The 26384-nt window shown below is 41.5% G+C and overlaps 1 protein-coding gene across 1 annotated transcript in view; it reads left to right on the forward strand.

Annotated features, from left to right (window-relative positions):
• Positions 1–26384, forward strand: part of LOC117513625 (vacuolar protein sorting-associated protein 13B-like) — a 1146044-nt gene that overhangs the window by 193171 nt on the left and 926489 nt on the right. Inside the window, 1 exon segment of the mRNA XM_034173849.1 lies at positions 9788–9972. Within this exon segment, the coding sequence (XP_034029740.1) occupies positions 9788–9972 (185 nt within the window).

The raw sequence follows: 26384 nt of genomic DNA on the forward strand, positions 1-26384 counted from the left end.
TAGTGTTTATGCCACTCGGATGCCAACACCACTGACCTTCCTATACGAATGACAGGGTTATTCCATAATGATGAATATTTTTGAACATGGGGTGACAGCTTGTAAATTTTATGAATTTTGACCAAGCCATCTCATGCATGACTAAGAATTGGATTTGTTGTATTTTCTGGGTTTTGTGGTAAAACATCAAAAGGATTAAATGGATAACATAGATCTGACTCTATATACATCCAATCTACTCCACCCATTTTGGTCCAATGATTAGATAGTTTGGTCGTTTCAAATGATAAGGACTATAATTTGGGATTATGCAGGCCCAGTCCTCCCTCATCTTTGGAAGTGTACAATTTATTTAAATTTTTCTTGGTCTTTTCCCCTCCCACAAAAGCTATGCCTTCACATTTAAAAAAAATTATATTGGGTATTTTGATTGGTGGCTTTACAGCTACATAGTTGAACTGAGGAACAACTACCTTTTTTATGATGTTAATTTTACCCCACAAGGAAAGTTTTATTTATTTATTGCCATTATTCTAAATTTATTTTTATCTTGTCTAACAGAGGTCTAAAATTTAATTGAGACATCTCTGCCAAATCCTGGCTTAATTTGATTCCAAGATACTTCATTCCTGCTGGAGTCCATTTGAAATTAAACTTCTCAACTATATTAAAAGAGCAAACTTTCGAAATTGGCATGACCTCTGATTCATTCCAATTAATTGTATAACCTGATATCTTTAATAGTTTGATAGTGTTCATTACATACGGTAGAGAGGATACCGGATCGGTCACAGCTGCCAAGGTAAGCTGCCAATTGAGCAGGTTTATAAAATTTGAGGGATCAGTTGTGCCCCTATCTGCTTTGAGGATTAATGTTGTCAAGACCTCGTGGTGGAGGGCACCTCCCCTTCCATGAATATTTCTTGGTACACTTTCTACAGTATTGGGGCTACAATATGCATGTATTCTTTATAATATTTAACTTGCAAATCATCATTACTAGGTGCATTGCCATTCTTCATTAATGAGACTGCTTTCCTTACCTCCATCTCACTTACTGGGAACTCCTGTCTTTCTACCATACTTGGCTGTAATTTCAGTCTCTCTTGTTTATATTAGACTTACACTGTACTAACTCCTCTTGATTTGTGTGTGTTGACACAACAGATGTGTATAATTTTTATATAATATCCTTCACTGTAGAGATTAGCCTGTCACCCTGTTAAGCTAATGGAATCATACTTGAAACACTTTTTTCCTTCAGTCGTCTTGCCAAAAATTTGCCCATATTTTCACCCCCTCCATAAAAACTAGTTTTTCTTCCTAATTTGTCGTTGTCAATATCATGTAAGTGGAATTTTAGTTTACAAATTCTTGGATATTGTAGATCAGAGTACTTTTCTGATACTGTCTTAGTTTCTTTAATCTTTCTTATTCTTTTCATGTTTAAACAAGTAGGATCAGTGGTTCCTACTGTCTCTGCGTCCCTAGATAGAGGTGCCTGGCAATGAAGACACCTGTCCAGGAGAAAGAAGGTTCAAGTCTTTAGGTCTCTGGTGCTTCCTGTCATGCTGTATGTTTGTGAGACCTGGATGCTAACTAGTGACCTTTGGCAAACACTTGATGTTTTTGGTGTCAGGTGCCTTTGGTGAATCCTTGGGTACCACTGGTCAAATGTGTGGTTTCTGAGAAGTAGGCGCTTCAGTGCTGGGAAAGTAGGTTGAGGTGTTTCATACATGTGAAGAGACGATGAAAATCTCAGTAAAGGAATGATAAGTATCGAAGTAGCAGGGAAGAAAGCGGATTGATGGAGTGGGATGACTTGTGGGGAAGTGATTCAGGACCCTTTTGAACAGAGTCTGTCAGACACATGAACCCATATGGATGAGGAGAAAGAAGCAGTAAATCTTCAAATACCTGAAGCTTGAACATAGATTAAAGTTTGTCATTTTGGTTGCTAATTGTCTTTCACTGATAACATATTATAAAACACTGCATTTTAATGGCTTGACTTTCCATGGCTCAGTTTCTCTGAGCTTTTGATGCTGCAGGTTGTTGTAGTACTTTTTGTTTTTTAACCGCTTTGGTTTCCTGGGAGAGGCCTTAATAAGAGCAAAGGAGCTGCATGCCAGAAGCTGTTTACCATGTTGCAGCGAGAAACACTTACTGTGCCAGCTACTTAATGAAATCCGATGAGTGGTCTGGCTGTCCTCACATCCAGCACTCCCCAAACATCCTAATGAGAGTTTCCTGCTTCTCATTAGCTGCAAATTCCTGTTGCTGTTTGCAATTAATTGAGTGACTATAATAAAAACAGGTGCATAATTAAAGTTTTAGACGACCGCATGCACATGACGGCTCCCCTGAAAACGCTATAAACACTGGAATAAGCCAACAAACTTTCATCCCTTGCCAGTCTTCCCATTGAAGTGGCTTTCCAGGCACATTTGCTCTGCATGTGGGGGACATTGTTGTTGCTTCGGTTCCCCTTAATTTCTTTTTGTTCGGCAGTGTATAGTAGGTCTGCGTGTGCCCACAAACGCACAAAGGGCATGCACACATCTGCGCTCACATAATGCACATGCAGCTGGTTTGATTGATGTCTTGCTGTATAGCATGCAGCAGAAGTGATTTTTAATAGTGGAGAAGCATGACACTGCACGGTTCTCAGCAATGCCAAATGCATGCATCATCGGGGGAATTTAAAATGTGTGTGCGTGCTGTCGAGGTAAACTCATTGACCTTGTCAGGCTCAGAAGCTCCCTGTGTACTGTGGACCTGCCTGCAGCTAACAGCTCATGTCACCCCGCCGAACCACCCAGGAGCAGAAGAAAGGAAAAGATGAAGAGGCACGGCGAGCAGGAGAGGGAGGGAAAGAAGGAGACTTAAACGATTGCAGAGCTGCAGAGCAGAGGGGAGAGACCTCATGGCACATCCCTGCGTTCTGAACTGGGACCAGACCAAAATGGATGTGTGATTAAATGAACTGTGATACTCGTTCCTGACGCGCTGTAGCCATTGCTGGAATTAGTCACAGTTCTGTTTTCACCAAAAAGCTTTGCTCAAAAAAGCCAGTGCCTCTGCGCTTCCATTACAATATACAGTTAAGCAAGCGTGTGTGTACAGATGTGTATCTGTGCAGGGGGCACTGCCAGCCCTCAGAAATGCAGCCCAAGAGCATCTCAGAACAGAGGAGAGGAAAACAGGAGTGGAACCAAAGAGCCTTGTTTTGCAGTGTTTAGTTCAGGCTCCCTGGATTTTTTTTCCAGTGAGCGGAGGTTCCTGAGGACAGAGTGGGAGGGAGGGAGAGCCTGCAAGAGAGCGATGTGAAGGATAAAGATCAGTCATGAAGATGATGACAAGTGCTCCATCACGCTGGGCTCTGTGTAGAGAGTACCAGGCCTTGCTGGGCTTATCTGCGCGTGTTGGGGAATCCCAGCTCCCGTTCCTGCTGATGTCATGGACGAGATCTTATGAAGCGAAGAGCCATGACCTCACAGCTTGGATAGGAAAAAGGCTCTCAGATCTGATTCATGGAAGTGAAGGACAGCTTTCACTATGCAGTAAGCTAGTTGTAAAGAAAGGGAAAACTTGAAAGGAGCCTGTGTATTTTAAAAGGAGAATTTCAGGACAAGAAGTACCTAAAGAATCCAAGTACTTATCTGTTGGTATTCATTTTCATGGGCTCCAGAAAAGAACTTTGTCTTTTTTGCGTCGTGACACCCCCCCCCCCCCCCCCCCCCCCCCCCCAATCTGTAGTTATACTGTTACTGAAGGATGGGCATAGGATTCCGCATTTCTTCAGCCACAATTTCCACTTCTGTCACAGCAAGGCCCAGCTAGCATTAGCAAAATAAGAACATTTGAGCTGGTATAGCAGGCTACATTAACCCCCCTCACCATACTGTAGCCAGGCATGGTCTAGCCTAACCCAGACACAGTCTTCTTCTTTTTTTGGCTGCTCCTGTTAAGGGTCGCCACAGCAGAGCAGTTTCCATCTCACCCTGTCCTCTGTATCTTCCTCTGTCACACCAACCACCCTGCATGTCCTCCCTCAGCACATCCATAAACCTCCTCTTTGTCCTCCCTCTTATCCTCCGCATGGTGGCTCCATCCTCAGCATCCTTCTCCCTATATACCCTGGGTCCCTCCTCTGCACATGTCCAAATCATCTCAGTCTCGCATCTCTAACTTTGTCTCCAAACTGTCCCACTTGAACTGTTCTCTGTTATGTTCATTCCTAATTCTGTCCATTCTTGTCACTCCCAAAGAAAATCGCAACATCTTCAGCTCTCCCACCTCGAGCTCTGCCTCCTGTCTTTTTGTTAGTGCCACAGTCTCTAAGCCGTACAACATAGCTGGTCTCACTACTGTCTTATAAACTTTCCTCTTCACTCTTGCTGATATTCTTGTATCACAAATCACTCCTGCCACCTTTCTCCACCCACTCCACCCTGCCTGCACTCTCTTCTTCACCTCTCTACCACACTCTCCATTACTTTACACTGTCAAAGTATATAAACTCATCTGCTTTCACTTTTTCTATGCCTTATAACAGCACTATTCCACTGGGCTCCCTCTCATTCACACACATGTACTTAGTCTTGCTCCTACTGACTTTCATTCCCCTGCTCTCCAGAGCATATCTCCACCTTTCCAGGCTAGACTCAATCAGTTCTCAGTTCTCAGTCTCACTACATATCATGTCATCTGCAAACATCATGGTCCATGGAGACTCCTGTCTGATCTCATCAGTCAACCTGTACATCACGACTGCAAACAAGAAATGACTCAGAGCTGAGCCTTGGTGTAATCCCACCTCCTCCTTGAATGAGTCTGTCATTCCCACTGCATATCTCACCGCTGTCACACTATCCTTGTACCCTAACATACTTTCTATTCCACTCTCTCATGCAATACCACAACTCTTCTCTTGGCACCCTGTCATAAGCTTTCTCTAAATCCAAAAACACACAAAATAACTCCTTCTGGCCTTCTCTATACTTCTCCATTAGTATTCTCAGAGCAAACATTGCATCGTAGTGCTCTTTCTCGGCATGAAAACCGTATTGCTGCTCACAGTTCTTCACTGTTTTTCTGAGCCTAGGTTCTACTACTCTTTCTTATAACTTCATGCTGCCTCTGTAGTTACTGCAGCTTTGCACATCACCCTTGTTCTTAAAAATAGGAACCAGCACACTTTGTCCCCACTCCTCAGGCATCCTTTCACTTTCCAAGATTTTATGAAACATTCTGGTTAGAAACTCCACTGTCATCTCTCCAAGACATTTCTGTGCCTCCAATGGAATGTCGTCTGGACCAATTGCCTTTCCACTCTTAATCCTTTGCATAGTTGCCCTTACGTATCCCTTGTACTTCCTGATTTACTCTCTCCACATCATCCAGCCTTTTCTCTCTCTCATTCTATTCATTCATCAGCCCCTCAAAATATTCCCTCCACCTTCTCAACACACTCTTCTTGCTTGTCAGCACATTACCATCTTCATCTTTTACCACCCTAACCTGCTGCACATCTTTTCCAACTTTGTCCCTTTGTCTGGCCAATCGGTACAAGTCCTTTTCATCTTCCTTACTATTCAGCTTCTTGTACAGCTCACTATATGCCTTTTCCTTGGTTTTTGCCACTTCTCTTTTCACCTTATGCCACATCTCGTTGTGCTCCTGTCTACTTTTCTTTCTTTCCTTCCTAGCTGTCTCCCTCACCACATTTGCAGTACTTTTCCAGTTGTCCAAAATTGCTTCCCCTCCATCCAGGACCTCTGTCTCCTTCTTACTGAAGTTCATACAACAGTCTTCCTCCTTCATCTTCCACCATCTGATCCTTTGTTGAGCTCTCACTCTATTCTTCTTCTTCAACTCCAAAGTCATTCTACAAACCACAATCCTATGTTGTCTGGCTACACTCTTTCCTGCCACTACCTTACAGTCTCCAATTTCTTTGAGCTTGCATCTGCGACACAGAATGTAGTCCACCTGTGTGCATCTTCCTCCACTCTTATATGTCACCCTACCCTCTTCCCTGTTCTTAAAGCAGGTGTTCACCACAGCCATTTGCCCTTCTCATTCCTGACCTTGATACCATATCTACCCATTACTTCCTCATCACCTCTGTTCCTTCACCAACATGCCCAGTGACGCTGTAGTACGGAAGCCGTTGCCTGACAAACAGTATACGCAGCGAGTAAGCAAGGGAAATGTTTAAAAAAAATTGCTTTTTAAAATCGATTCTTGGACATTTTGGATCGATTCAGAATTGTAAAAAATAAGAATCGCGATTTGGACATGAATCGATTTTTTCCCGACACCCCTAATAATAACATGTCAGTGCAGCGCATGCAATATTTCCGCCATCTGTCTTTGCGTTGTCACTTTGCTGGGTGAGGTATAGCCTCTGACATTTCCTCTCTGCCAACTAATGACATGGAATGGCATTGACTTAACTTTGACTAAGAGCACCGTTTTGTCCTTTGGGTGTGCTCACTCATATTGTTCATCCTCAAAACTCTTCAGTTCAACCACTAGGGCTGAAACGATTAGTCGAGTAATTCGAATAATTCGATTACAAAAATGTTAGAGGCAAATTCTGTGCCTCGACGTGTTGTGTGGGCCGCTGAAGAGGAGGTACTGCTGGCCCACCACCACTAGAGGGCGCCCTGCCTGGAGTGCGGGCTCCAGGCACCGGAGGGCGCTGCCGCCTTACGGGAGCAGCCAGGATGACAGCTGTCACCCATCACTGGAGACAGCTGATCCCAATCAATAAGGAGGTATATCAGCAGGACGGCATCTCCACCTCATTTGCCGAGATATCGCCTTACCAAAGAGGTAACGAACTCAGCCAGTTGTATTATTCTGAGAATTAATACTGTGTTGCTTGTGCTTAGGTCAGCTGAAGACCGTATTGGACGAAGTAGGATAAGTACTCACCTTCCTACATGTCTTGATTGTTGTTGACGAGAGGTGGAGGTGGACTCTCCACTCTCCGTGTTGCTGGGTGCAGCCGCATCCACACCTGACTGTTTCTGTTTCCTGCCAGCAGTACCGGATCCGACGAGCGGAGGCAGTGGCCACCTGGGAATTCGGGACTTGGCGGCTCCAGTATTCCCGGGGTTCGGTGGCAGAGGAAATCGGGTTGGTTCCGGTTCGACTTGGACAGACGTCTCCTATCGTCGAGCCTGCCCACACGACACCGTTGTAATAAGATTCAATCTCCATATTGTAATCGGTTGTATTTGTTGTGCCTTTTTCACAACAGTAAAAACAGTGTTATTTGATTCCTCCATTGTCCGTTCATTTGCGCCCCCTGTTGTGGGTCCGTGTTCCTACACTTTCACAACACGACGCTTCGTTTAACGTTGTAGTACATATGCCAGGCCTGTGTGTGGAGCTGTAATGTCCCCAGAAAAACAAACAGAAGAAGACTAGAGCAAGCGCTAATCAAATTAGCACAAAAGCTACAGCTTTCCAACGCGACAAACAGAATGAAATAAAGCCTTTTAGGAAAAAGACGGTCCACGATGATCAACTGAAATAGCTTACTGTGCATTTAAAGGAACGCAGTGTGTTTATTTTTTTAAAAAACAACACAGTTTGGTCTGCTGGCCGCTCTACGTGTGGCGGCTGGCTGCTGCCTCTCTCTGCCCGGTGTGAGCAGCTCAGCACTGCCCTCACACAGCTCCGTCCCGGCCACAGACAGTCTCTGGAAGAAGTCCACTCTTTCTCCTGTGTTTTGCTTAGACTCGCAGTGAGTGTTTCGCTTTTTAATTTTCGCTTTTTTGGGCAACACACAGTGCTTCACAAACACGAGAACTCAAATATAATAATAATAATAATAATAATAATAATAATAATAATAATAATAATAAACCAGTGACTGCGAGGCTGCATGTTCAACCTCCATCTGAAAATGAAATGCATTTGCTGAATCGCAGAGAGTGTTAAAAAGAAATTCATTCAGGGACCCAGTCCACCACCTTAATAAATAAATTAAAAAATAAGGTTAAATTTTACAAGTTGGGGAAAATAAAAAACAGAAAGGCACGACCCATCATCATTTCAGCAAAATGTCAAGATTTTGGCCCGACATTGGCTGAGCTCCTGACACCAGGAAAGATCCAAAACTTGTAAAGATGTGAAAAAATAAATAATTACCCACGAAAACAGGAAGGGATACACTAAATTTGACAGTCTCCATGATGACGGGAGAGCCCTGGACTGTTAATGTTTTAAAACGCAAAAGTACTGTTTATCCGATTACTCGATTAATGCCAGAATAATCGATAGAATACTCGATTACTAAAATAATCAATAGCTGCAGCCCTATCAACCACAAACTGGTCCATTGGTCACAGAGCAGCTGCGTTTTGGGCATGGACTGTATACTGAACAAAGCCTATGTATTGTGACCCATCGGTTTTCTATTTTGACCTGAAACAGCCAATATGAAGCCCATCTCTTGATGTTGCTGTGTTTGCTCCAGTGGCAGTGCTGATTCTGGCTATGTCACAGTGAATTTATTAGTGCATAATGGGATGGAACATAGATGGCTCAGTGTGTGAGGGAAGAAAAAAAGCCTGAAGAGCCCAAACCAACTAACAGGCTAACTTCAGTTTGGGTGTTTAATAAATATTTTTGTGGACTGCGCGGTGGTGTTCCTAATGGTTTGGTTTGGTGTGGACATTAATAGTTATGAGCCAATTATTTTCTCAAATAGCCAGGACAGGAACTGCAACTTTTTCTTTTTCCACCAAGCCTTCATCGGCCATCGAACTTTACCGCTTGGTTTTTGGTCATCTCATCGGTGATGACGATGCAACAGATGCTGCTGTTTCACTTCCCCAACTCAAATTTGCCCCGTCGGTTCAGCGATCAAGCTGGCGACCTCCAGTCACTACTCTGCTTTGCTAACCTTTGGGACTGCATGCGGCGTTAAAAGGTCCGTTCTTTCTGCCCTGCTTCTTTTGGCGCCTTACACGTGTGTGGAGAAGGGGGATTGTGTTTGGATATGCTGTATGTGGAGTGATCGGAGAGCGAATAGAGGACACGGCAAAGTAAATCGTAGAAAGGAAAAGTGTTTTGTTTTTCGTTTCTCTTTTAAGTGACTGTGTGTGTGTGTGTGTGTGTGTGTGTGTGTGTGTGTGTTGTGTGTGTGGTGTGTGTGTGTGTGTGTGTGTGTGTGTGGGATGATAAATGAGAGCACAGTCCGCTGAGGTTCTGATAGACGGGGGGGCCTGGAGGACTCCATCTCTGCCCCCCTAACTCATCAGCCTGTCACACGCACACACACGTTTGGAGACAGATGAAATGTTAAATGTGTGGAGATTCTTTTGAGGGTCAGATTTCTGGGCTGCACATCTCTTCACATAAATCATCATCACGGTTTTGACGCAGGAGAGACGAGGGTCAGCGGCAAAGAGGCAAAACTCACGCACCTGCCAAGCCACGAAGGAAAGCCTGGCTGCACTCGGTCCTTCTTCAGTCTGCTCTTGGAATGCACTCATACCTGTTTGGCCCCTGTGCTATCAAGGAGTTCTTTTTTTTTATTGTGATGTGATATTGATGGATTCATGGAAGCTGTGAACCATTTCTTTCCACTCGGCATCCATTTCAGTCAGAGCGTTGGCGCTTGTACGCCTCTCTTTTCTCTTCCATTCATTATTGTCAGTGTATCCTTACTTTCTTCTTTCTCTCTTTAACCCATCTTGATTAAACTCATTATTTCCATATCTTTTATTCATTTGGACCTTTTTTTTTTCATTTTATTTTGCAGGACAAAGTGGTCTTCAGTCCCCACCACAGAGTGCATTTTAGAGCTTCCTCACTTCACTATACAGGCCACACGGGCCCAGACGCTTGTGCTGAATACGATTTGCCAAAGCTGGACTCACAGCGTGCTGAAAGGAGCCCCGCTGACGCTCAGCGAAGTCCTGCTCAACAAGGTGTATAAAACTGCAGGTAAAGACATCCTCCAGCAGCAGACTGTAAATTTAACAGAGCTCTCATTCCTTTTTCTAGTGACCACCTCATAAAAATTCATATACTTACATTTAGTAAACCTAAAATATCATACAAATAATGAATGCTTATGAGTTCAGTGGTATGAATATTTTCTTGAGGTGAAACATGAAATGTTCCATTCAACAAGGCGAAGATAGAAAGAAAAAAACATGAAAAAACATTCATTGTTTGCTTTAGATAACAGCTAAAATAGATCCTTGTCATTTGATGTTTTATTCATTTATAAACAACAGAAAAGGGACTTACATTTTGGTGTTCGTCACTGGTGCTCTGACGTCAAACAGTCCAGCACAAACTTTAAATAGGAGTCCAAAATTGTTCTCAGTCAACTTGGAAAACAGTTAGTTCAAAAATAATTCTGTCGATGTAGCCCGTGATGCTGTGCACTGACTTCGTGTACTTCCAAAAAAAAAAAAAAAAAAAGACTTTGTGTACTTCCTCAGTCCAGCAAAAAAAATAACCCCAGAAATAATCCCAGCTTTTCATGCTAACTTCATCCTAACAGCTCTTCATGATTTCAGATGGCTTACAGCGTAGTGGATTTGTTTGTTTGTTTTGTGTGTGTGTGTGTGTGTTAGAAGAGTTAGCACCGTTAATTGGCTCGTTCAAATGGTCATCCATCAGCAAAACAAACTCTGCAATGTTTAGCTAAACTCCGCCCCCACTAGTGCATGCATGGGTGGAGTTTGCAGCGTGCATTGATACAGAACATATGGAACCAAATTTTCACGCTAAATGTAACACAACACACAGGGGAGGAGTAATTCATGTCACGTGACATACAAATCGCCAATCACATGACAAGGATCCACTCAGCCGTTATATAATTAACGTTAAACGTAAGTTTCAGTGGTTTGCTACAAATACATATCTACCAATAGTAAGTCCTAGGCCCTGATGCCCATTGGTTCTGGGATTTATCCCCAGATTCCACAATGTGAACTATCAGAGGTTACTCCCTGACCAAGGTTGGTACCCATTTGGGACAACTCACATGAAGTGTCTTGTCCATGCACACAGACAGGTAGCGTGAGCAGGTATTCAGTTTGATCAGAGTTGGGCTGCCAATATATAAACCTGGGTTTGATTCCTGCTCATGCTCAGGCACACATTTCCTTAGAATTCAGTCTGAGATATTTCATACAACCCCAATTCCATTGAAGTTGGGACGTTGTTTAAAATGTAAATAAAAACAGAATACAATGATTTTCAAATCCTCTTCAACCTATATTCAATTGAATACACCACAAAGACAAGATATTTAATGTTCAGTCTGATAAACTTTATTGTTTTTGTGCAAATATTTGCTCATTTTGAAATGGATGCCTGCAACAGGTTTCAAAAAAGCTGGGACAGTGGTATGTTTACCACTGTGTTACATCACCTTTCCTTCTAACAACACTCAAGAAGCATTTGGGAACTGAGGACACTAATTGTTTAAGCTTTGTAGGTGAAATTCTTTCCCATTCTTGCTTGATGTAAGACTTCAGTTGTTCAACAGTCCAGGGTCTCCGTTGTCATATTTTGCACTTCATAATGTGCCACTCATTTTCAATGAGCAACGGGTTTGGACTGCAGGCAGGCCAGTCTCGTACCCGCACTCTTTTACTACGATGCCACACTGTTGTAACATGTGCAGAATGTGTCTTGGCATTGTCTTTCTGAAATAAACAGGGACGTCCCTGAAAAAGACGTTGCTTGGATGGCAGCATGTGTTGCTCCAAAACCTGGATGTACCTTTCAGAATTGTTGGTGCCATCACTGATGTATAAGTTGCGCATGTCATGGGCACTAACACACCCCCATACCATTACAGATGCTGGCTTTTGAACCCTGCGGTGATAACAATCTGGATGGTCTTTTACCTCTTTTGTCCAGAGGACACAACGTCTGTGATTTCCAAAAACAATTTGAAATGTGGACTCATCAGACCACAGCACACTTTCCACTTTGTGTCTGTCCATTTCAAATGAGCTCGGGCCCAGAGAAGGCGGCGGCATTTCTGGATGTTGTTGATGTATGAGTTTTGCTTTGCATGGTAGAGTTTTAACTTGCACTAGTAGATGTAGCGAGCAACTGTGTTAACTGACAGTGGTTTTCTGAAGTGTTCCTGAGCCCACACGGTAAGATCCTTTACACAATGATATCGTTTTTTAATGCAGTGCCGCCTGAGGGATCGAAGGTCACGGGCATTCAGTGTTGGTTTTCGGCCTTGCTGCTTATGTGTAGAAAGTTCGACAGATTCCCTGAATCTTCTGATTATATTATGGATTGCAGATGATGGAATCCCTAAATTCCTTGTAATTGAATGTTGAGAAACATTGTTCTTAAATTGTTGGACTATTTTTTCATGCAGTTGTTTACAAAGTGGTGATCCTCGCCCCATCTTTGCTTGTGAACGGCTGAGCCCTTTTGGGATGCTCCTTTTATGCCCAGTCATGACACTCACCTGTTTCCAAACACGTGTTCTTTGAGCATTCATCAACTTTCCCAGTCTTTTGTTGCCCCTTCCCGACTTTTTTGAAACGTGTTGCAGGCATCCATTTCAAAATGAGGAAATGTTTGCACAAAAACAACAAAGTTTATCAGTTTGAACATTAAATATCTTGTCTTTGTGGTGTATTCAGTTGAATATAGGTTGAAGAGGATTTGCAAATCATTGTATTCTGTTTTTATTTACATTTTACACAACGTCCCAACTTCATTGGAATTGGGGTTGTATGTTGCCATGTCCATAATTACCTCTTTGTTTTACTTTTTAAATTAAACAGTTGTTCAGTCGACCTTCAGAATTTCAACTCACACTAAAATTAAACAGCCATTTTTAAAATTTGTATCTTGTAGCTGCAGTTGAAATATGGTACTTTTTATGAGCATATGCTACTGAAGTCTGGGACCACGCCCTGAAGCCAAACATCACTGCATCCACTACGCCACTGAACTGCACTGGGTCCTGGATGGCAACCACCCAGGTAGACAATCTGTCCATTCCCACCTCTTGAAGGCCACAGCCAGGTGAAACAGGGGCATCTCCTTGGCCTTCAGCAGATGCTGTGATCCTCAACACTGAGCCATCGCACTGCTGGATCATGCCTAGAGTCACATGGCCAAATTGTTGTATCGCTGATGTGCCCTCATAATGCAACTGATACTCCTTATCTGAGCCTCCCTGAATATCTGTTTGTTTGACACAAAGTCATTCCAGCTGTATCTCTGAAGAGACAGTACTAAAGACATCCAGTCGTCGCCTTAGGTCACTGGTTAGCGTCCAAGTCTCACAGTCATACAGAAAGAAGGGAAACACCAAAACCCTAAAGACTTAGACCTTCATTCTCCTGCAAAGATATTGCCATCGCCAGACGCGTCTGTTCAGTGACCTCACCACTCTGTAAGCTCTTTCCAGGCGTCTCTCGATCAACATATAAATGCTCAACAAATGTTGCATATTTTTGAAAAATTCTTCTTCTCTTCATAAAAATGCTTAGATAATTTTGATTATGCTAATTTTGTAGTAATTCATTCATCATTTGACATTAATTCTATTCAGATGTGCTTTGGGCAGCCAGACTGTTTATTGACCTCTTTGGCCCAGAGTAGGTTGGAGTGTGTGTTTGGATGTCATTTGACAAAACCTGGTATTTGATTTGTTCATATTGCAGAGGTCTTTGCTGAGAAGGATTAAGAACAAGGTGTGGTTGGAATCGAGTAATCCTACAAAGATGAAAACAGCTTGACATCCATCTATGAGTTTCACAATGTTTGTCATGCATCTCCTACTTTCATTGGTCAGTCAAATCATTCCCAATGTGAAGTATGGTTTCACATGGAAATACTTTACAGAAGCTACAAAGCTTCCAGCTTTTTTTTTCATGCAAAACTGCTGTTTTCCCACGGACACCCTCGGTTTCATTGTGCGTTGGATTTCCATGAAAGAAATAAGGCTAAAAAATACATTTTTTGAGGATATTAGTGAAGGTTTTTACCTTATGCGCTCCCTTTATTTTTATTATTACTATTATTATTGTTGTTTCTTCTTAATGGCTTTATTACTGATGATTTATGAGAATAGTTCCATTGGTAACTTTGCAATCCATACTGAAGAATTGTATTTATTTCTTCAAGCAACAAATTGTGCTGCAGTTGAACCAGCAACCAGTTTGTTTTCCCCCTCACAGAAAATCAAATAACCACCGTCTGTGTAGACTGTTACCACTCTAGACTGTTGCATGAGATGCTATTGCATTTGTCGGTGTAGTTGCTTTTATTAAAAGCTCCCCCCCCCATGTACATTTATATTGTGCTTTGTTTGTTTAGTTCTCTATAAAATAAAAGTTCTTCCTTACTGCCAGTATTTTGTCACAGGAGATATATGGAACTGGCTGTGTTTTACAGTGATTTGACTCTAATATAAAGATTTATGGTTATTTCCCAGGGCTCGGCACATCATGTGCCAAACAATCCTTCAACCAGAACAGGGCAACCTGATAGCTGTTTGCAAGAAATTGGCTACAGACTTTGTACCAGAAGCGCAAATTGTCCAAATATAGGCAACCATGTACCCAGTCACGCAGGTCAAGCAGGCATACCCTTGTCCCAAGCTCAGTGTGGGGTAGTGGACCTTCACCTGAGTGCAAATTAACTCCGAAATGATTTCACGCTTCATGTCGCCTCAGATGCCTTAATGGTCAAATAATAAATTTTGCCCCTTGTTAAAGAAAGGGAGGGGAGACTGAATTCAATAAAACAGTAGCATTTCTCATGGCGGTAGCATCTGGACAGTCCTCTGGAGGGCCAGGGATTTTCCAACTCATTAGGATCATGTTGTTTGGTATGCTGTCAACATTCTCCCCCGGCCAAGCAGGCCCAGCTACCTTTTTCACCGTTGTGCAGCCGCCAAAATTTATGAAACTGGTCTCCCGTGGAGTGAAGTCAAATATTCCTCTCCCCTCACTCTGCCTTGCTCTTGGAACGGAGCTTGAGTAGCAACAAGGAGAAACATTTGCACATCTGGTCCGTGTGATGGCAGATTAGAAAAAAAGAGCAGTGGGGGAAAGAGTTTGCGTTTAGATGGGAAGCGAGTAAAGGGGAGTGCGTGATGTGTTGTGTAAGTATATGTTTAGTGGGGAAAAGTCTCAACAATAATTCCTGTCATATAACCAAGGATGCTTAATAGTGGATCTGCTGTTGAGACTGTGGTGACACTCATTGGATTTAAGGAAGATGTTAGTTGTCCCGATCAATCTTTACCGTGACAACTTAAGTGTAGAGGCAAACTGTAAAATCAGGAGATGGCCGAAAGGAAAATGAACCGTTTCGAACGATTTGCTGTAATGGATCTCCCTTCACACCCATGTAGTGCCGGGTAGTTTTGGAACTGGTAGCTAACTGTGGTTTTCATAACTTCGAATGAAAGTGCTTTTTATTCTATAGTGTTAAAAGTTTTAGACTGCGAGTATACGAGGCCTGTGATTAAAAAAAAAGCTGTCCTTTTTATTTTTTTCAAAAAATAAATGGATTTGATTCATATGTTTTTACGTCAGACAAGCTTGAACCCTCGTGCGCATGCGTGAGTTTTGTCATGCCTGTCGGCAGTGGTGGGCACAGATAACAAAAAAATTTACTTCGATAACAGATAATAAGATAACTGAAAAGTTATCTTTGATAAAGATAAACCGATAAACCACCCAAAAATGTATCGGAAGTTACAGATAATCGATAACCGATAAATTCCGGTGTTGTCTATGGGACATTTGCAGTTACTAAAGAACTGAAATTGATTTTTAACACGATTGCTTTTGAAAGCATTAAAAGCGGTAAAAGACTTAAAGAATAAGCAAGAATGTTTGACCATGCTGCTCCCTGCAGGAAGCAGCACAGACAAATCCTGAGAGCACCCACGAAATCAACTCTTTACTAATCATAATCATTTTTCTTTTAACACCCTGCCCCTGCTGGAAGCTCTTGTTTACAACAACACTCCCACCACAGAGGCACACCAAGAGCAGCCATAAAGCCAGCTCCCTATCAATTTCAACACTCCGGTCAGGCGGAGGTCTTGAAAAATAGTCATACTAACTTATGTTTTTTGAAAATACTGATAGAATAACTCCATTAATGTCAATTCTGTCATTTGTACAAAGTTAAAATATAACATATATCTTTTAATGTTGACTAAGGCACTAATTCTGAGGTTTTGTAACAAACACAGACCGCAAAGCATTCTGGTTAAACGTGCTAAACAGTGATTGGTTCAGTAATCCATTATGTAAACCAACACGTTAATGTGACGTGTGTCGTGTGTTGGTTTAAAGATAAATGTGCTTTTGTAAAATATTCCATTTTTATTTGTAAAAACAGGCATTTTTACGGAGCCCTGGAAGTGTCATCGCAATTGCATGTTTTAAAACTTTTATGATGTTGTAAAACGTGCACTCAATATTAGTAAGTAAGTAAGTAAATTTATTTATATAGTGCCTTTCACAGACATAAGGCCATGTACACACGTTGTCGGGTATTTGTAAAACCGAATATCCTACCCTTTCAGTTTGGGGAAAAAACTTCATCCACACTACGTCGTTTAAAAAAAAAAAATCCATCCACATCGAACCGTATAAATGTGTTGTAATTAGTCTGCCAAACCTTTGGGTGGCGATACTGATTAAAATTCTGTCCAGTCAGGAGCCTTATTCTCTTGTCGTCACTTCCACAAAAACTAAAAACATGGCGCCAACCTCGTTCGTGTGGACCGATAAGGAGTCGGAATTACTTCTAATCGTAGTTTTAGAATACAAAGTTAACAAATATATGCACACAAAAAGCGCCTGGACAACGGACAATACCAACACTTTGAGAGCAACCATGTACCCAGACATTTAATACTGCCATGAACACTCCTGGCCAGTAGATGGCAGTAGCGGCCTTGAAAAAATGTCAAACAAAATTCCAGAAAATCCGTGTCTGCTACATTTAAGATGCGTGGAATTTAACAAACGCAAATACACTAACGTCTATAAACCCAGAAAATATATTCACGAGAGTTTTAGGCACTAGAGTTTAATGCTGTTATCTGTGGACCCTGAACAGAGTGTCTGAAATGCATTTGTCCTGTCGTGAACGTCTGAGATTACCTTATGCTACCCATAATGCATTGCTGCCTGGCACAGCATGTGCTTACAAAACCTTAAAAAGTAGCACATTACTTTAAAACGAAAACATATATCTGATATTTTCACTTTATAAACTTCAGACATGACAATAATTTTAAATAACTTGTCTAAAATGAGTGGTTAAAATTTGAACCATAAGTTAAACATGTATGCCTCTGGATGACTTGGTAACATTGCGATTATATTAGTATGGTGTTAAAGGAAATAACTTTTTTTTGGTCACCAGTTCTTCTTTGCTTACAGATGATAGAGTGGTTTCTGTTTGCAGAGGACAGAACAACATGCCTATTAGGAAACTTTTAACAGGTAGGTCTCAACAGCTTTAACAGTTTTAAAAATGTCTTTCACTGTTCAGCTTAGTTTAGTACGTTATCGGTCTAAACGTTATCAGACGGTAATTCATCGGAAGATAATTAGTCCGATGATGGTTTTTAAATTTATCTAAAAAGATAATCCGACAATGAAAACATTATCTTCGATAATTATCTGTTATCGGATTATCGGAAGTGTGCCCACCACTGCCTGTCTGTGACGTCATTCGCCTGTGGGCAGGCTTTGAGTGAGGTGTGGACTCCCCCTCCCATCGGAATCTCTTTGTCTGAGAAGCTGCAGGGAGACGGCGCGCGTTGCTTTATCAGATTTTTTCAGGACCGGTGAGGGATATCCGTGTGGACACTATTCGAGAAATTCAGCTGGTTTTCAATCAATCAATCAATTTTTTTTTTATACAGCGCCAAATCACAACAAACAGTTGCCCCAAGGCGCTTTATATTGTAAGGCAAGGCCATACAATAATTATGTAAAACCCCAACGGTCAAAACGACCCCCTGTGAGCAAGCACTTGGCTACAGTGGGAAGGAAAAACTCCCTTTTAACAGGAAGAAACCTCCAGCAGAACCAGGCTCAGGGAGGGGCAGTCTTCTGCTGGGACTGGTTGGGGCTGAGGGAGAGAACCAGGAAAAAGACATGCTGTGGAGGGGAGCAGAGATCGATCACTAATGATTAAATGCAGAGTGGTGCATACAGAGCAAAAAGAGAAAGAAACAGTGCATCATGGGAACCCCCCAGCAGTCTACGTCTATAGCAGCATAACTAAGGGATGGTTCAGGGTCACCTGATCCAGCCCTAACTATAAGCTTTAGCAAAAAGGAAAGTTTTAAGCCTAATCTTAAAAGTAGAGAGGGTGTCTGTCTCCCTGATCTGAATTGGGAGCTGGTTCCACAGGAGAGGAGCCTGAAAACTGAAGGCTCTGCCTCCCATTCTACTCTTAGAAACCCTAGGAACTACAACTAAGCCTGCAGTCTGAGAGCGAAGCGCTCTATTGGGGTGATATGGTACTACGAGGTCCCTAAGATAAGATGGGACCTGATTATTCAAAACCTTATAAGTAAGAAGAAGAATTTTAAATTCTATTCTAGAATTAACAAGAAGCCAATGAAGAGAGGCCAATATGGGTGAGATATGCTCTCTCCTTCTAGTCCCCGTTAGTACTCTAGCTGCAGCATTTTGAATTAACTGAAGGCTTTTTAGGGAACTTTTAGGACAACCTGATAATAATGAATTACAATAGTCCAGCCTAGAGGAAATAAATGCATGAATTAGTTTTTCAGCATCACTCTGAGACAAGACCTTTCTAATTTTAGAGATATTGCGTAAATGCAAAAAAGCAGTCCTACATATTTGTTTAATATGCGCTTTGAATGACATATCCTGATCAAAAATGACTCCAAGATTTCTCACAGTATTACTAGAGCTCAGGGTAATGCCATCCAGAGTAAGGATCTGGTTAGACACCATGTTTCTAAGATTTGTGGGGCCAAGTACAATAACTTCAGTTTTATCTGAGTTTAAAAGCAGGAAATTAGAGGTCATCCATGTCTTTATGTCTGTAAGACAATCCTGCAGTTTAGCTAATTGGTGTGTGTCCTCTGGCTTCATGGATAGATAAAGCTGGGTATCATCTGCGTAACAATGAAAATTTAAGCAATACCGTCTAATAATACTGCCTAAGGGAAGCATGTATAAAGTGAATAAAATTGGTCCTAGCACAGAACCTTGTGGAACTCCATAATTAACTTTAGTCTGTGAAGAAGATTCCCCATTTACATGAACAAATTGTAATCTATTAGACAAATATGATTCAAACCACCGCAGCGCAGTGCCTTTAATACCTATGGCATGCTCTAATCTCTGTAATAAAATTTTATGGTCAACAGTATCAAAAGCAGCACTGAGGTCTAACAGAACAAGCACAGAGGTGAGTCCACTGTCCGAGGCCATAAGAAGATCATTTGTAACCTTCACTAATGCTGTTTCTGTACTATGATGAATTCTAAAACCTGACTGAAACTCTTCAAATAGACCATTCCTCTGCAGATGATCAGTTAGCTGTTTTACAACTACCCTTTCAAGAATTTTTGAGAGAAAAGGAAGGTTGGAGATTGGCCTATAATTAGCTAAGATAGCTGGGTCAAGTGATGGCTTTTTAAGTAATGGTTTAATTACTGCCACCTTAAAAGCCTGTGGTACATAGCCAACTAACAAAGATAGATTGATCATATTTAAGATCAAAGCATTAAATAATGGTAGGGCTTCCTTGAGCAGCCTGGTAGGAATGGGGTCTAATAGACATGTTGATGGTTTGGATGAAGTAACTAATGAAAATAACTCAAACAGAACAATCTGAGAGAAAGAGTCTAACCAAATACCGGCATCACTGAAAGCAGCCAAAGATAACGATACGTCTTTGGGATGGTTATGAGTAATTTTTTCTCTAATAGTTAAAATTTAGTTAGCAAAGAAAGTCATGAAGTCATTACTAGTTAAAGTTAATGGAATACTCAGCTCAATAGAGCTCTGACTCTTTGTCAGCCTGGCTACAGTGCTGAAAAGAAACCTGGGGTTGTTCTTATTTTCTTCAATTAGTGATGAGTAGAAAGATGTCCTGGCTTTACGGAGGGCTTTTTTATAGAGCAACAGACTCTTTTTCCAGGCTAAGTGAAGATCTTCTAAACTAGTGAGACGCCATTTCCTCTCCAACTTACAGGTTATCTGCTTTAAGCTACGAGTTTGTGAGTTATACCACAGAGTCATTCACTTCTGATTTAAAGCTCTCTTTTTCAGAGGAGCTACAGCATCCAAAGATGTCTTCAATGAGGATGTAAAACTATTGACGAGATACTCTATCTCACTTACAGAGTTTAGGTAGCTACTCTGCACTGTGTTGGTATATGGCATTAGAGAACATAAAGAAGGAATCATATCCTTAAACCTAGTTACAGCGCTTTCTGAAAGACTTCTAGTGTAATGAAACTTATTCCCCACTGCTGGGTAGTCCATCAGAGTAAATGTAAATGTTATTAAGAAATGATCAGACAGAACGGAGTTTTCAGGGAATACTGTTAAGTCTTCTATTTCCATACCATAAGTCAGAACAAGATCTAAGATATGATTAAAGTGGTGGGTGGACTCATTTACTTTTTGAGCAAAGCCAATAGAGTCTAATAATAGATTAAATGCAGTGTTGAGGCTGTCATTCTCAGCATCTGTGTGGATGTTAAAATCGCCCACTATAATTATCTTATCTGAGCTAAGCACTAAGTCAGACAAAAGGTCTGAAAACTCACAGAGAAATTCACAGTAACGACCAGGTGGACGATAGATAATAACAAATAAAACTGGTTTTTGGGACTTCCAATTTGGATGGACAAGACTAAGAGTCAAGCTTTCAAATGAATTAAAGCTCTGTCTGGGTTTTTGATTAATTAATAAGCTGGAATGGAAGATTGCTGCTAATCCTCCGCCTCGGCCCGTGCTACGAGCATTCTGACAGTTAGTGTGACTCGGGGGTGTTGACTCATTTAAACTAACATATTCATCCTGCTGTAACCAGGTTTCTGTAAGGCAGAATAAATCAATATGTTGATCAATTATTATATCATTTACCAACAGGGACTTAGAAGAGAGAGACCTAATGTTTAATAGACCACATTTAACTGTTTTAGTATGTGGTGCAGTTGAAGGTGCTATATTATTTTTCTTTTTGAATTTTTATGCTTAAATAGATTTTTGCTGGTTATTGGTGGTCTGGGAGCAGACACCGTCTCTACGGGGATGGGGTAATGAGGGGTTGGCAGGGGGAGAGAAGCTGCAGAGAGGTGTGTAAGACTACAACTCTGCTTCCTGGTCCCAACCCTGGATAGTCACGGTTTGGAGGATTTAAGAAAATTGGCCAGATTTCTAGAAATGAGAGCTGCTCCATCCAAAGTGGGATGGATGCCGTCTCTCCTAACAAGACCAGGTTTTCCCCAGAAGCTTTGCCAATTATCTATGAAGCCCACCTCATTTTTTCAGTGTAAAGTTTAACGGCTGATGAGAGATTGTGGAGTTTCTTTCGCTTTAAGCACAGCCCACAAAGCGGATCGGCGCGGCGCGGTCGGAGGTGGCGTCCGTCTGGCTGTTTCGAGCTGAAAACATCCTAATTTAAAGCTCGGTTCACCCAGGACGTCGTCAGAGAACAGAGAAGTTTCAGAAGAAGCCGGCATCAGGAGTTTACCCGGACATTCCACTGTTAAAGGAGATTTTGTAATGAAAGAACGTGCGGACGAATTTGCCGAGTCGGATCAGTGACGACGTGGCAAATCCGTCTGCTCCGAGACATGAAAAACACCTCCGTGTTGAAAACCATTTGTAAAATTCAGGCGGCTTTTGATGGCTTTCAACAAGTGAGTATCTGAGAAATTGTTTAACAGCTTGGGCATGTTGCAACTTGTCCGTTAAGGTTTCTAACGGAGGTGTTTTTCCTGTGGCGACCCCCCGCGGTCGGGTCCGGCCCGACATGCGAATCTGCCTGCACGTTCTTTCATTACAAAATCTCCTTTAACAGTGGAATGTCTGGATAAACTCCTGATCCCGAATTCTTCTGAAAGTTCTCTGTTATCTCACGACGTCTTGGGTCCACAGAGCCTGAAATTAGGAAGTTTTCAGCTTGAAACAGTGAGACGACGCCACCTCGGAGCGCAGATTGCCATCAGGCGCCGTGGGCCGTCGTTACGGCGACAGTAAAACTCCAAAATCTCTCATCAACCGTTAAAATTTTCACCGAAAACCAGCTGAATTTATCGAATGGTGTCCACTCAGTTGTGCCTTACAGTTTTGAAAAAATTTTTATCAAACAATGCAGCAGTCTCTGAGCCATTCCTAAACAATGAAAAAATTGACAAGAGGGTGGGCCACTCCTCACTCAAAGACTGCCCACAGGCCAATGAAATAACCGACAGGCGTGAAAAAACTCTCGCATGCCCACGAGGGTTCATGCATGTAATCATACGTGATTCAAATCCATATAGTTTTTGAAAAAACTAATAAGGTCCGTTACTTTTCTCACAGACGTCGTATATGAATACAATCACCTCACCCTCAAAAAAAAGAAAAAAGGAAGTATTTTACATGTACCAAACCGTGTATCATTAATAAAACCTGATGTCTTCAACACTCATTCATCTTCAACTGCTTGTCCTGGGATCAGGTTGCAGTGACAACAGCTCCAGTAGGGGTCCCCAAACTTCCCTTTCCCTGGCCACATTTGCCACCTGTGACTGGGGGATCCTGAGGTGTTCCCAGGCCAGTGTTGAAATATAATCTCTCCACCTCATCCTTGCTCTTCCCTGGGGTCTCCTCCCATGTCTGGAACACCTCCCTATAGGTGAGCAGACTAGTCTCCAAAAAGACCCTAAAAATGGAGATACCTTGCATAGTCTTATAAGACAAATTAGGTTTCAAATTGTTCATTTGGATGTCAACTTTATGAAAATGGATCTTATCCGCCTGGAATCCTGTGCTTACAAGTCATTTTAACTCCGTGTTTGTGACACACCTAAAACATGTTATAATGGAGTTCATTCGGAATTCCGATTAACAGTGTCAGTTTTCTGTGTAGATGCTCAAATAAAATCACCAAATATATGTTAGGTGAGATGTATACTGCACATTTCAACGTGGATATTTGAATATTTTAGAGGTTTGGACTTCCATTTTTGCCCAAGAAGAGGGTGTTGGCCGCTGCTGGTATAGGGATAAGTTTCAGTGGTGACCCCTTATCTATAAAAAGTTTTTTTTTTATTTACTTCTGATTGGTGTTAAATTCTATGGAAATTGTTAAAACCTCTTGGAAATAATTGTTTTACCAGAAGAAGAGGAATTGACTCAGTCATTTTAACCTGTTCTGTGTGAAAGAGTGTTTATTTTGACAGTCTGTTTTTCATACACATTTCAGAAAGTATTCAAGACTACATATTGTGTAATATCATCTTTGAGCTACACAGTAAATTTTGCAGATTAAAATATACTCTGCTATGATAACATTTGGTATCAGTCCAAATTGAGCTAAATACACTCTGAGTGAAATCAGCTCTACCATTTTTCAACTCCAATAAGAGTCATTCACACCATGAAAGAGTTGATTTTGCCCTGTTATAGAATTGATTTAGCACCGTGATAGAGTATATTTAACTGTATGTGGACTTGGACCAAATGTTATCCTGGCAGAGTATATTTTGCTCTGCAAAATTTACTGTGTACAGGTTTTATTAGGGGAGTGAAGGTAGGCCTAATTATTGGAATTTTGACATGTTATGTTTGATTTGGTTTTTGCTTTCCATCCTAACTCAGTAAGAGTACTAATAAAGCAATGTGTTTCTGAAATACACAAATGTCATTGTTTTGCTTTGTTCAGTTCAATCGTTCCTTCTCAGAATTTTAAACATACAATGACAGGATAGTCTCAATGGGAAGAATCTAACTGTACGTACAATGCTAACTACTTTCTTAAACTGAAGATTAGAGTGGAACCCCGCTAGAGGATCACTTCACTGCTTTGACCACAGTCGCTTTCTTTGATCAAAGCTATAAGTACAGGTAACAATTCAACTGAAGGAAACCGCAATACAAAACATGCATAACACAAATGCACACAATGGGATGTGGATCATGAAGGGAGACTAACAGTTACCGGGATGCCACTGTAATTTTTTCTTTAATTACAAGCCATACGATAATTATAGTGTCATTAATCAGATGGCAGCACCTTTCCGAAAATGCTATAGCAGTACTGAAGGAAGACTAGTCAGTGATTTTCACTGGAAGGTTTAGGGATGGTTAAGTTGTGATTATTCGTGAATATAATGTCTCCAACATGCGTGACCTGTACTCAACACAAAAAGAAGCAGATTCTTGTTTGTTACTGCATGCATTCATGCATTGTGTGACCACTCACAAGTCATAATACGAAGTGACACCAATGTCATGGTGCTACTTGTCTGCTATTACAGCAGAGGGTATTTACCAGGAGAGGTATTCATGCATGCCGCTCATTCAGGGAAGATAGTCAGTCATGAGTGATATGTGCCAATACACATTATAGCATAACAGTTAACCGAGACTGTTTGCACCATATTTCCAGCCATCCGTGCCCTCTCAGGATGCGATACCACCAGTTCCTTGAACAGGATGGGAAAACACACTTTCAAGGCCTTGGAGGCAGCACGAATAAGGCTAAATTAATTAAATAAGCGAGGAAATTTGCTTTACTCTTGTATGGCAAAAAAGGAAGAGACATCGAGTCACTGGATGAACTTCATTTCATCTTAGCCAGCACTACAGACAAGTCTGCATCACAGTTACCATCCACAGAGGATGTGTATGAGCAGCATGCCATGCGAGCTAGGTACCAAGTCCTAATTTAGGCCCACAGTCACATTTCCAAGCCAAATCTTACTGATCCAGTTTACTAGGATGGTATAGATCAGGGGTCACCAACCCTGTTCCTGGAGAGCACCTACCCTGCATGTTTTCCACGTCTACCTACTCAAGTCACACCTGATTTCTGGTGTTTTCCAGCTCTTGATTGGCTGAACACACCTGACAGAGTTAATTACCTGGGAGTGGAACAGGGAGAGTTAGAAAACATGGAGGACAGGTGCCCTCCAGGCACAGGGTTGGTGACCCCTGGTTCAGATCTAAATCTGAATCAAAATTGATGCTACCAGTATATTACACAAAAGAATTGAATTTGCCCCACACATTTACATTGTTCAGACAGTAACCACAGTGGACAGAAATGTCCATGTACTGCAGGTCTACCATGCATTCAGATCTGCGCTTGTGGAACTGAATGCGTCAACCCAAACAATCGGACAGTGTCGGATGTAGAACATGGGGACGATTAAAATATGAGACATAAGTCCATGTGCTAATTTTCTGCACAAGTACAGCAACCACTTGGAACTTTGGATGGCTGTAATGTACATTTGAGGCAATAATTGCTGAGGACTCTTTTGTGACCTGGGTATTGGGAAGGCATGAGATGCACCTACATGTGCATGTGGTCGAAAACCAATGAAACCAATTACTCCAACTTCAGAAACCATGTGGTTGTTCTTAATTTGTGATATGTAATATTCTGCACTGGGTGCCCCCCTCTCCCACCCCACCCACCCAGGTGTCATGGTGGTGAATTGTACTCTGAAATGCACGACTAATTGGCAAATTTTGCCAGTATGAGAATAAATTAACCTAATTGATAGTCTGGTTTCACTCACAGAAATCAACCAAACAGAATGTTTCAACTACCCTGATCGGAACAAATCCTAATTTGAACTTTTGATATAGCAGTGCATCCTTGGTATATTATGCTGGGGGGTTTAATATGAGGCCTGAGTTCATTATTTTGGGTTATCACAGATTTTTATTTTGTTTAAGTCAGCACCCATCTAATCATAACTGAACCAATATTGTTCTGATGGAAGCTCAGGCAGGTTCTGGTTGGACCGGGATCTCACTTATCTGCTGAAGCAAATCCTTCTATTTTGGCTGAAATGGTTCCCATAGACCCCTAAAAATGTTTGTCTTTGTATTATCGGTCAGAATAACAGTATAGGTCTTAACAAACATAAAGATTGTGATTTTGGTCCAATATCTGCATAATAGAGAGACATATATTGAAATCAATCTTAATCAACCAATCTTCGTGTTTTTGATATGTCGCAGACAAGGGGTTAAAATCACGTTCGCACAGAAGTTCATGAGTATAAGATCCATTTTCATAAGGTTGACATCCTAACGAACAAGATACCAATTTCATCTTGTTATAAAACTATGCAAGGTATGCCAGAAATTTGGGCCTTG

Source organism: Thalassophryne amazonica, chromosome 7 (genome assembly GCF_902500255.1).
Source record: "Thalassophryne amazonica chromosome 7, fThaAma1.1, whole genome shotgun sequence".
Classification (NCBI taxonomy): domain Eukaryota; kingdom Metazoa; phylum Chordata; class Actinopteri; order Batrachoidiformes; family Batrachoididae; genus Thalassophryne; species Thalassophryne amazonica.